General features: G+C 37.6%; 2 protein-coding genes across 2 annotated transcripts; both read right to left on the reverse strand.

Annotated features, from left to right (window-relative positions):
- Positions 1–454: 454 nt before the first annotated feature.
- LOC130716959 (fruit protein pKIWI502) lies at positions 455–4,007 on the reverse strand. Its single transcript, XM_057567029.1, has 5 exons — positions 3,298–4,007; positions 2,024–2,123; positions 1,839–1,934; positions 1,670–1,750; positions 455–661 (listed from the first exon to the last, which is right to left on the reverse strand). The coding sequence occupies exons 1-5, from the start codon at positions 3,834–3,836 to the stop codon at positions 599–601; spliced, it is 879 nt and encodes a 292-aa protein (XP_057423012.1). The 5' UTR covers positions 3,837–4,007; the 3' UTR covers positions 455–598.
- Positions 4,008–6,985: 2,978 nt separating this feature from the next.
- LOC130717166 (ATP synthase subunit beta, mitochondrial) lies at positions 6,986–10,638 on the reverse strand. Its single transcript, XM_057567303.1, has 9 exons — positions 10,075–10,638; positions 9,431–9,506; positions 9,236–9,324; positions 9,017–9,134; positions 8,831–8,934; positions 8,575–8,733; positions 8,264–8,488; positions 7,864–8,175; positions 6,986–7,374 (listed from the first exon to the last, which is right to left on the reverse strand). The coding sequence occupies exons 1-9, from the start codon at positions 10,555–10,557 to the stop codon at positions 7,258–7,260; spliced, it is 1,683 nt and encodes a 560-aa protein (XP_057423286.1). The 5' UTR covers positions 10,558–10,638; the 3' UTR covers positions 6,986–7,257.
- Positions 10,639–10,679: the final 41 nt, after the last annotated feature.

Below are 10,679 nucleotides of genomic sequence, written 5' to 3' on the forward strand. Positions count from 1 at the left end.
TGCGACAATTGATCCCAGCTCTGCTCAGCGTCATAATCTAAGATATCCGCAGAATTCAGCATCCTATCAGTACTTTTTTCACAACAATTTTTTTGTTTGCCATACCACAACCCATTGTAGGCATCTTTGGTAGAGCACTTTTTTGTTCTGTGACAGTTGAATCAAACATTATTCAAATCTGAATCAATACAATATTTACATTTAAATTAAGTCGAACTTGATCAATTAAGGAGCCAAAGCTTGGCTATTTCGAGAAATTATTGTTAGCTTCCATTCCTATAACAAAGGACTCCCTTCGTTAATCTAATCTATTTTCTTTGAATTTTTTCATGCCTGGAATTCCATCCTATATTTGAATAGCGAAAATGGTTTCCAATAAACAATTAATCAAGCGGCCTATTCCATCAAATAAGATAAGGTACATGGAACAAGTAATGCTATAATGGGCAGAGCATCGTAAAAGTGGTTTCTATTATATGGATTGAATTCCAAAAAATGTTTATGCTATATTCCATGCTGAGATGCTTGATCCCCAGCAATGGCAATTTGAAAATATGTAATTCAAAATTAATACAACAGTGTCAAAATTTCAATTTGGTCAGAAGTTCTTCAATATCTTCTCAGCTGATACTCCATCAGCAACAAGAATAGATGTAACTTCCTGCAACAATAACATGGACTCTGAAAGGTCATACTTTGGAATTACGACATAAGAAATTCTAGTAAAATACTATTTGTCAAACTTTTTTACTAGTTCGCCTAGATTATTTAGTTGAGCTCATATGAAATTTTCCCACAAACAGCGTTTAAAAGAAGGAACAAATAAATGTTACTAGCATTCATCACCAGGGCATTGTAGAAAACATAAAAATTATTAGCTACATCGATAACAAATCTAGAAGTTATTTGTAAGAAATCACTATCCTTTGCCACGAGGCAAGCCAACTAATAAATATGCACACATGAACAATAGTGATATGTTATGAAAATCTATTCCATCTAAAGAATCAATTCATTTATACAACCAAATTCTATTTGGCAAGTTCAGTTTAAAGGCACAAAGCTTTATGATATGCAAGGATGTAAGAAATCCTATTCGGTTATGAATAATCTCTTACGCACAGATGCACCTTACTCTCATCCATTAGTTGCCCAGCTCTTCAGCCAAGTTTGAAAAGTTAAGAAAAATGAGAGCAGGAAAAAAAACTATAAGAATGTAGTGAACATACATAACTGGCAAAGATTACCTTGTCAGTTATTTTGAGTAATTCCATTGTTGCAATTATCTGGTTGTTTAAACTTTTAGTTGTTATGGTTGCTTAAAATCTTAGTCGCAATGGTTCCATTTGAAGTCTACATAAGGAATTGACCACAAAAAAAGAAGTCTACCAAAGGAGGAGGAATTTTTTTTTATTGTATGGAAAAGGAGGAGGAAGTTAAGAACATACACAGATATGTTTTTTTTAATTCAAGAGTGCTATTCCTAGGAGGCTCAGTTTCCTCAAACAATCATTATTGTCATGTTTCTCAAATTCTCTACTTTAGGTTTCTTCCTATAACCTAACCACAAAGACAATACTACACTACCAGTGACCAGAGGGTTTTACTCAAGAACAATTTTCGTAAGTGTTTCGGCAGAAAATTAAAGCTGATTAAAAAAATAGCACACCTCAGTCATCTGTTTCTGCCCACAAAGTACAGCACCAGTTGACAAAGGATTAGATATTTCCTTTGCTCTTGTAAATGCAGCCTGCAAAGGTAATCATGTGTCAAAACAACCTTTATATCACGAAGGTGATCATGTGAAAAACTGGTCCTACATGCCCCAAAGATTTTACCTGTACATAGCCACTTTCTCCAGTCCAACTATCCTCTGGTTGAGACAATACAGGCACGATCTTCACGCCAGAAGATTCCCATTGTTTAAATTTGTCCTATAATATACACGAAATTGTTGTTAGAGCAAGCTCTCGTTGAAAGTACAAGGTTTCCCATTGTCAAGCCAACAAACAAACTAACTAACCTGATAAGCCATTCTCTGAAGGTTTCTGGCCCCATAATATACTCTCACATCAGATCGCTTGTCAGCACTAAATCCTGACTCAATAAGCGACCGAATTGGACTGCACATAAAGGAAACAAATGAATAACAGCAAATATCAGAGTAAGGAAATAGTCTAAGATTCTAAGCACATTAGATCATTGTTAGCAACTTAGCAATGACAGACGCAATGTAAACAGTATCCAATGATCTACACACAAAATCTGTAGAGAGTCATGGCAACATAAATTCTACCTTACACTAAAAAAGGAAAGAAGAAATTCCGAGAAAAGGATAATAGGCTAATATCCTTAAAAAGAGGAACAACAAAAGCAAATACAAAACCAAGATGCCAAAGCACGAAAGCACTGCAGTTACTCTACTAGCCCACCGAGGAAACTTAGCCATTTCACAGCCACCTCAGCGAAAGTATCTAAACTTAGTCAAATTAAAACACAGCAAGTGTCAAGGGAAAACCTAAGTTCGAATCAGACATTCACGTCCAACAATGTTACTAGCTGCCAGACAGAAGCTACAAGACAGAGCAACACATATACACTAGGAGACAATGCTCTATACCCTTGGAGACAATGCTCTGTTAGGCCCAAATATCTGCAGTTCTGCACCATATAATTAGCAATAGCATTAATCATAATGAGGACCATAGTGCAGATGGGCCACTTAAGAGACTCCAGATTTCCTAGGGGGCTGGCTGGCTGCTTTCCAAACGAAAAACTCATAATGAATACGAAAGCCGATGATGGTCTTAACAAGAAAAAAAATGCCACATGCTGCAAGGCAATTGTACATGGGATGCAACGACTACTAATTTATTTAATCTCCCCAACCTCAATACCAAATCCTCAAACCAAATTATCATCTTGCTTCCTCTAACTATGAAAACACAAATCAAGCATCAACACAATTCCTCACCAATCACCAGTCACCACATAAAATTGTCAACCTATTTGGATCTACCTTTCTTCACCCCAAAAGTAATTCTACTTTCAAGCTCCCTCTCACAACTTCATGCTATGATTGTGTGCTCAGTGCTCACCATTGTTCTAAATACATACTATAATTCTAAATTTGTAGTTCAAGCTAAACAACAACTAATGAATTGCACATTGCATTGATAATGGATAGGAGGATTTAGAATCCAGCTTTCAAAGTTCATCAGCATCAACATCAAATCATATGTGAAATAAATCAATACAAAATCTAATTCAGAAAATGGGGCAAATCATGGAACTAACCTAATTCCAGATCCAGTGGCAAAAACGATAACGGTTCCAAATTTCTCCGGCGGGTCGATCTGAGCAAGATCAAACCCGTTCCCCATGACCTGGCTGAGCTCAACCACATCCCCTCTCTTCAACGCGCACAAGGCTTCGGCGGTGGACCCGGCCACGCTCTTCACGAGAAACTCAAACACGCCACGAGCCGAAGCGAGCTTCGGCGGCGACGCGATTGCCAGAAACGACGGCTTAGGTGCGTCAGGGACGCGGAGCTGGAGGTACTGCCCAGCGCGGGTGTGGGACTCGACCAGGTCTTGCGCGTCGGAAACGTCGATGGACACGTGGAAGAGGGACTCAGCGGCGGGCTCGATCTCGGAGAGAGGTGCCGGAGTCCAGACAGTGGTGTCCTGGCGAACGGCAGCGGCGACGGTGGCGATGCGGCGGCGGTGGTGGTTAGAAAGGTTTAGGTTGAGGCGGCGTAGGAGGGACATGGGAAACGGGGAGGGGCTAACGTGCGCATGGGGGTGGAGGGTAAGAGGTGAAAGTGAGAGTGACATGGCTTTTTATTGTTTATGGTGTGTCTGTAGATGAGATTGGTGAGAGTCGGAAGCGGCGGCAGAAGTGGCGGCTTGTGATAAAATGCGCCTAGTGTGCGTATTATTGAGGTGAGGCTTATCGTGTGCCACGTGTCAAGCTTCGTTGATGGTCCGATAGAGCTGGAGTTGAAGATGATGTGAGTAATAAACAAAGAGGAGGTCAAGAAAGAAAATTGTACTTTTTTATTTGTAGTTGAAAATATGAAGAATATTAGAAAAGAAAATGAGAAATGTAGGTAAACCAAAGTCTTAATTGAGTAGTTGTCCACTCATATCATTTTGTTAATTAATTAAATCAGATTTTTAAACACATTTCATTAATCAAGAATGATATTCAAAATATGTATTTACCTTCCCAAATTTTTTATATCACATGTTTTAATTAGTCATTATTAATTTTTCTTAATGTGTTTGATTTTCACATATATATCCCATTTTTTCTGATTAGGACAACCGAATTTAAAAATCAAGTAGAATTTTTTGGTTGAAATGAAAGGGAGATTGACTATAAGCCATATATATGATGTAGCTCTCCTTGAACATGATGACAGCAAGAAATTAAATGGCCTCTCCTTTAGATTAACATATAGGATAGTTCACAACTGAAGCTATACGTGCTAACTTGCTACTCTTGAGGATGACACACGTCACACTACCATGTTGATAATTAAATAACCAATAATATAACTTCTCATAGCTTATAGTAGTAGTGTTTGCAAAAAAAAAAAGCTGTGTGAGGGAAGGATCGAGTTTCATATCACAAAGGTGGGAATTTGGACTTTTGAAAGAGGTAGGTGCTCAATCAAATCATCTATTTTTCAATATTTACCTGCACAGAGGCTTGATCAGCACCTTCTATTCAAAGTTCACAAGTTAGAGAAGACCCTATTCCTTGCATTGCATTCTTTTGCAAACTGCTCAGAGGAAATGAAAATGAAGGTGTTCTATGTTGTTGTACGCCTTTGCTGTTTAGTTCTCCTCTTCCTCCAAACCATGCGGGCCAGGTATGCATAACTATTGAGGAAAATGATCAGTACTAATTTCCCAACAATCAACACCTGTACATTGTGGCGACCAGCTTTAGATAAAAAAAAAAAAAAAAAAAAAAAAAAAAAAAAAAAAAAAAAAACATGTGCGGTTTAAGCTCATAAAATTTACAATTTGTAAGTATTGAATGAATGTCGGGAAATAAGAATGTTGATCTAGGGTGACTTAAGAATTAAATATGTACTAGAATATATAAAATATGACATCAGTTTCTTTCCACACCATAACAAGTTAGGCGTTTATAAATTGACATTTTTTTCATCAGAATCAATTCTGAAACTCATAAGCTACTCACATATACTTTTCATGAAATTGATTCTCCTCGTTGGAATCAATCATAAAAGATTTTCCAAAATGCTTAACTTGTTTGTGAGTTATATATAGCAAGGCAATACCATTAGTAAACAAATGGTTTTGATGTGTTGTTGTTGACAGGCCACTTGGACGCTGGCAAGACCAACCAGTACAAGCTTCCCAACTTTCACCACCTTCTGGTGGCCCTTCCAATCGTCCATGACAACAATCAATCGCGAGCACTGGTTAATCAGTGCAATTATCTGTTGATTTATAAAGTCCGAGGCCTAATTTACTGTGTGAATTTGAGTTTGAATTTATATTCAATAATCGATTTGTCATATTCTCAACCAATTATTTTGTTCATAAGAAAGCCTTGATTTCATCTAGAAAAAAATAATCAAGGTCACTTTGATCATAATCAGTTATAGTTATAGTGTGCTCATCATTAGTGGATTATTTATTGGATCATAATCAATTATTATGTTCATGGATTGTGATTTTTTTTGCACAAAATCAAACTTCTTGAACCATATAGTGCCGTAACATGAACTACCTACATTTTCTGAGTAATTCTCTTTCCTAAGGTTGTACATAAGGGTAAGGAATTTAGCTTTGCGAGAATTTAAAGACTTGTGTTTCCTCATAGAGAGACTGATATACCTTTTTTTGACAGAAAAAAAAGGTATACCTGAATGAATATATCTGAATGAATTACGTTCGCCTTTCTTGCTAAAATATTAGGAATATCCCAGATAATCAAGAAATGAAATCATGACAATAACTTCTTTTTTGATAGTAAATCATGGCAATAACTAGACTAGACGAATAAGAAATGATTTTATACTCATTTAATGAGTATGACGTGGTTAGTAGGAACATTATAAGAAGAGAACTATGGTAAAAAGGAGGACCATCATTATTCACCAATCTATCTTGGTTTTCTGCGATCACTATGTTAACAATGTGTATCAATTAACTAACTAATATATAATCTCAGGCAAAAGCTTGGGGAATGGACAGAAGGCATAAGAAGTTCATGATCAAACTAAAATAGACTGTAGTTTGTTATTCTCTACTCACTTCAATTTTGTTTAAGATTGTTCATTGGTAGGGAAAGTCATGAAGAACCTAAGGGTCGATTGCTTATCAACGCTTGTTAATAACTATAATTAATCAACTTGAATACATTCAAATTCACATTTTTTTCCATCTCAATTTTACTAGCATTCTCCTCTTATCTTTTCATCTTTTTTATCACATCACTTATACTAACTTTCAAATATCCTTGCATGATTCTCCATGAGCCGGTACTTAACATTATTCCTTTTAAGCTTTTATGGTGTTAAATAGATAGATGTCATCATTTATTCAGAAAACTCAAGTTGTCACTCCAAACAACAGCCAAACAAATGATACTCAGAGGGTTCAAACTTGTTAATCACACTTAGAGGGATCTAGCTTACTTACAATTAAACCAACATTTCATTAGTAATTGAAATTTTATTTCAATTTTGGATTAGACACTCATCTAAACTTTAAATAAAATTAGAACTTAAATCTATAGGATTAGTAAGTTACGTGGAAATTTGAAACATGCACACTTTTTTTAAAAAACAGTGAATGTATAATTAATTTTACAAATAAAACTAATCTCTTCCTAATATTGCATAATTGAAATAAAATATCACCATTTGGACTGCATAATTTTTTTACTCACAAAAGCAAAAACTAAAAAAAGGAATCAACTTAAGCTGCACATAGAACAGTTGATGCATCCAACGTTTTTGAATCAGGAAGTAAAAATGTACAACCTCTGCCTCTCCCCTTATTAAAACAACACACCAGATAAAAAAAGGGAGCATTTGGTCACCTCAAAGTCCGCAACATTAAAATGAAAGGAATAACCTTACACGTTTCCAAACTTTAAAAATGGAAAATTGTGGTTTTGGCGTTGCCAAGAAAGAGTAGAGTTCCTAGATTATTAAATTTCGCCATTGTAAAATAAACAAGTGATGATTAAAATGGAGGTGTAATTTGATCAAGATGTTGCTGATTCCTTGGAAATCTTTTCTGCCTTAGCAATCACCTCCTCAATACCACCAACCATGTAAAATGACTGCTCGGGGAGATCATCGTACTTGCCATCCAACACGCCCTGTCAGTTACAATAAAACAAAGGTATCACCATTAACCATGCATTAGTCCACATAGAAAACCATGGTAAAACAGGTTATGGAATATGATTGAACCAATGAGATTGAGCAAGTACAAATAAATCGCTAGAAATGAGCCAAAGATATTTAAAACGAAGTCCTAAAGTAAACAAGGAAAACATAAAATAGGAATAGCACTTAAGTCCAGATAAGACAACCAATTGCATGAACTCCCACAATAAGAGCTTCTATTTGACAAAATCAATAAAAAAAATAAGGGTAACAAACAGAAATCAAAGTGACATTGCAGGTGCAGCTTAATGGAAACCAAAATTCAATTTACATGAAGATATAGGATGGCATTCATGAAGGGGGGGAGGGGGGGAATTTGCCAAACAAAATAACATACAGCACATAGCAAGATGAGAAACCAAAGCCTCTGCATACTATTTAATGTCATTTTAAAAAATATTAAATGACAAAAAAATTACCTGGAAACTGGTGATGTTCTCCTTCAAGTCAACATATTTGCCTGGGGCACCAGTGAAGACTTCTGCCACGTGGAAAGGCTGGCTCAAGAATCTTTGAATCTTTCGGGCACGGGCAACAGTCAATTTATCGTCTTCACTGAGCTCATCCATTCCCAAAATAGCAATGATATCCTGAAGATTCTTGTAGTTTTGAAGAACCTTCTGGACACCACGAGCAGTTTCATAGTGGTCCTCACCCAAAATAAGTGGGGAAAGCATACGAGATGTGGAATCCAAGGGGTCGACAGCAGGATAGATACCAAGCTCAGAGATCTGCTCAAGATCATCAAATCATACTATTTAGCAAACTATAATTATAAAATATATCAGCAAAATGGTCATTATAAATAACAAACCAAACCTGTCGTGACAACACAGTTGTAGCATCCAAGTGAGCGAAGGTGGTAGCAGGAGCAGGATCTGTCAAGTCATCAGCAGGCACATAGATAGCTTGGACAGAAGTAATTGAACCCTTCTTGGTTGTTGTAATACGCTCTTGGAGACCTCCAAGATCAGTAGACAGTGTCGGTTGGTAACCGACAGCAGATGGGATACGTCCAAGCAAAGCAGACACCTCAGAGTTAGCCTGCACAATACATAACAATGTAAATTGAACAGTGGCAAACAATATCATCAACAAAAGAACAGTTATTCTAGATAAGATGTCCATACTTGGGTAAAACGGAAAATGTTGTCAACAAAAAGAAGCACATCCTGTCCTTCTGCATCACGGAAGTGTTCAGCCACAGTAAGACCAGTGAGACCAACACGGGCACGAGCACCCGGGGGCTCATTCATTTGACCGTACACAAGAGCGCATTTGCTTTCACTCTGATCCCATGAAACGCCCATAGTTAATAAAATTTGTTAACAGAAACTAGAATTATGAATACTGTTGAACATGTATAGAGAACGGAAATGTGCTCACCTGCTTATCACCTAGCTTAATAACACCACTCTCGATCATTTCTCTGTACAAATCATTACCCTCTCGGGTTCGTTCCCCAACTCCAGCAAATACAGAGAAACCACCTAACAAATGAAAACCATAAGCATACAGTACAGAAAGGTAAAAGAATATCAACTGAAGATATGAAGTGCATTAAGAACAAACCATGGGCCTTGGCGACATTGTTAATAAGTTCCATAATAAGCACAGTTTTTCCGACACCAGCACCACCAAACAACCCAATCTTTCCTCCTCTTTGGTATGGTGCAAGCATGTCAACAACCTGTAAGGAAAAAATTATGCAAAATCAGTACTGAGTCATAACTCATAAGCTCCACAAACTAATTTCAAACAATAAAAAAATAAGAAACATAAAAAGAATACCTTGATCCCAGTAACAAGAATTTGCTGTTCAGTTGCTTGCTCAACAAAAGAAGGAGCTTCTCTATGAATGGGCAGATAATGCTCGGTTTCTAAGACAATTCACACAAATTACCATCAGTTAAAAGCATTCCACAGATATCATAGAAGATTTCTATCTATTAATCAGTTTAAAAAAAATATTCATAGGTTACTTACTGAAGTCACCCTTCTCGTCAATAGGCTCTCCAATAACATTCATGATTCTACCAAGGGTAACCCTTCCAACAGGAACCTAAACAGAACACACACAAAGCATATTAGAAAATTAGAAAATAAACACTATTAACAGACAAAAAAATCAAAAATTAAGTTGCCAAATCCAAGCCTGCAAAATGCAAGTCCAGCACTAGAGGACACTGTAGCAGTTGAATCAGATAACAAGAACAATGACCATATACTTATTCATTAACAAACAAAAATGGTGCCTCAGGAAACAACACAACCCTAAAATGAGTTTAAATTCGAATTCAAATCACACAGGAAATCTAGACTACCCACATGAAACAATGAAACAGATTTCAAAATATTGAGAGAATCACGAAGTATACAGTGACATGACAGCAAAATCGATAAAAAGAATCATCGATCGATTCAAAAGAAAATTGAAACAATTGGATCTTCCAATCAACACACAGTAGCAAACTAGTTCATACAAAACATCAAATCAACTCCAATTTTTTCAAATCTAGTCAATTCCCAAATCGCTAAAACAAAAACCTAGATACAGAAATGATCCAAAATCAAATCAAGGATTTTCAGTGAAAAGAAAACGAAAATGGAGCAAGAGATTGAGCACTTACAGTAATAGGAGACCCAGTGTTGAGCACGCGCCACCCTCGAACAACCCCTTCAGTACCATCCATAGCAATAGTCCGAACAACACCCTCACCCAAATGCTGCGCGACTTCCAACACCAACCTCGAAGTGTGATCCAGAACCTCAAGCGCGGTCAAGATCGGAGGCAAACCCTCCTCAAATCTGACATCGACGACGGCACCGATGACCTGGCAAACCTGCCCGATCGCGCCTTTTCCAGTAACCTCATCAGTGATCTTCCCACCACCGGGGACCTCCTTCTTCGCCGGAGGCGAGGAAGGAGCAGCAGCGGGAGCCGCGGCGGAGGTGGCGTACTCGGCGACGCGGTTGAGGAGGTAGCCGTAAGGGGCGGCGGAAGCAGGTCGGGATTGGGAAATCCGCGATGCGGAAGCGGAAATGGAGGGTTTGGATTGAGATCGACGGAGGGAAGATCGAATCAGAGACGATGCGAGTCTGCGTGAAGCCATCGTTAGAGAGAGAAAGAAGAGAGAGAGTGAAGATGGCTGGTTAGGGTTCGAGTGAGGTAGTGGAAGCTAGCTATATGCAGTGAAGCTCATCGAAACGGTGCCGTTTCGTTCCATTTTTGTGT

Source organism: Lotus japonicus, chromosome 5, assembly GCF_012489685.1.
Source record: "Lotus japonicus ecotype B-129 chromosome 5, LjGifu_v1.2".
NCBI classification, from domain to species: Eukaryota; Viridiplantae; Streptophyta; class Magnoliopsida; order Fabales; family Fabaceae; genus Lotus; species Lotus japonicus.

Excerpts from the sequence above, each read along its gene's own strand:
- LOC130716959 (XM_057567029.1), bottom strand. The coding sequence starts at position 3,836 with ATGTCACTCTCACTTTCACCTCTTACCCTCCACCCCCATGCGCACGTT. Across the intron at positions 2,124-3,297 it reads GCCACTGGATCTGGAATTAG|TCCAATTCGGTCGCTTATTG; the intron begins GTTAGTTCCATG and ends CTTTATGTGCAG. Across the intron at positions 1,935-2,023 it reads TTCAGAGAATGGCTTATCAG|GACAAATTTAAACAATGGGA; the intron begins GTTAGTTAGTTT and ends TGTATATTATAG.
- LOC130717166 (XM_057567303.1), bottom strand. The coding sequence starts at position 10,557 with ATGGCTTCACGCAGACTCGCATCGTCTCTGATTCGATCTTCCCTCCGT. Across the intron at positions 8,176-8,263 it reads CAACTGTGTTGTCACGACAG|ATCTCTGAGCTTGGTATCTA; the intron begins GTTTGGTTTGTT and ends GATCTTGAGCAG. Across the intron at positions 7,375-7,863 it reads AGAACATCACCAGTTTCCAG|GGCGTGTTGGATGGCAAGTA; the intron begins GTAATTTTTTTG and ends TGTAACTGACAG.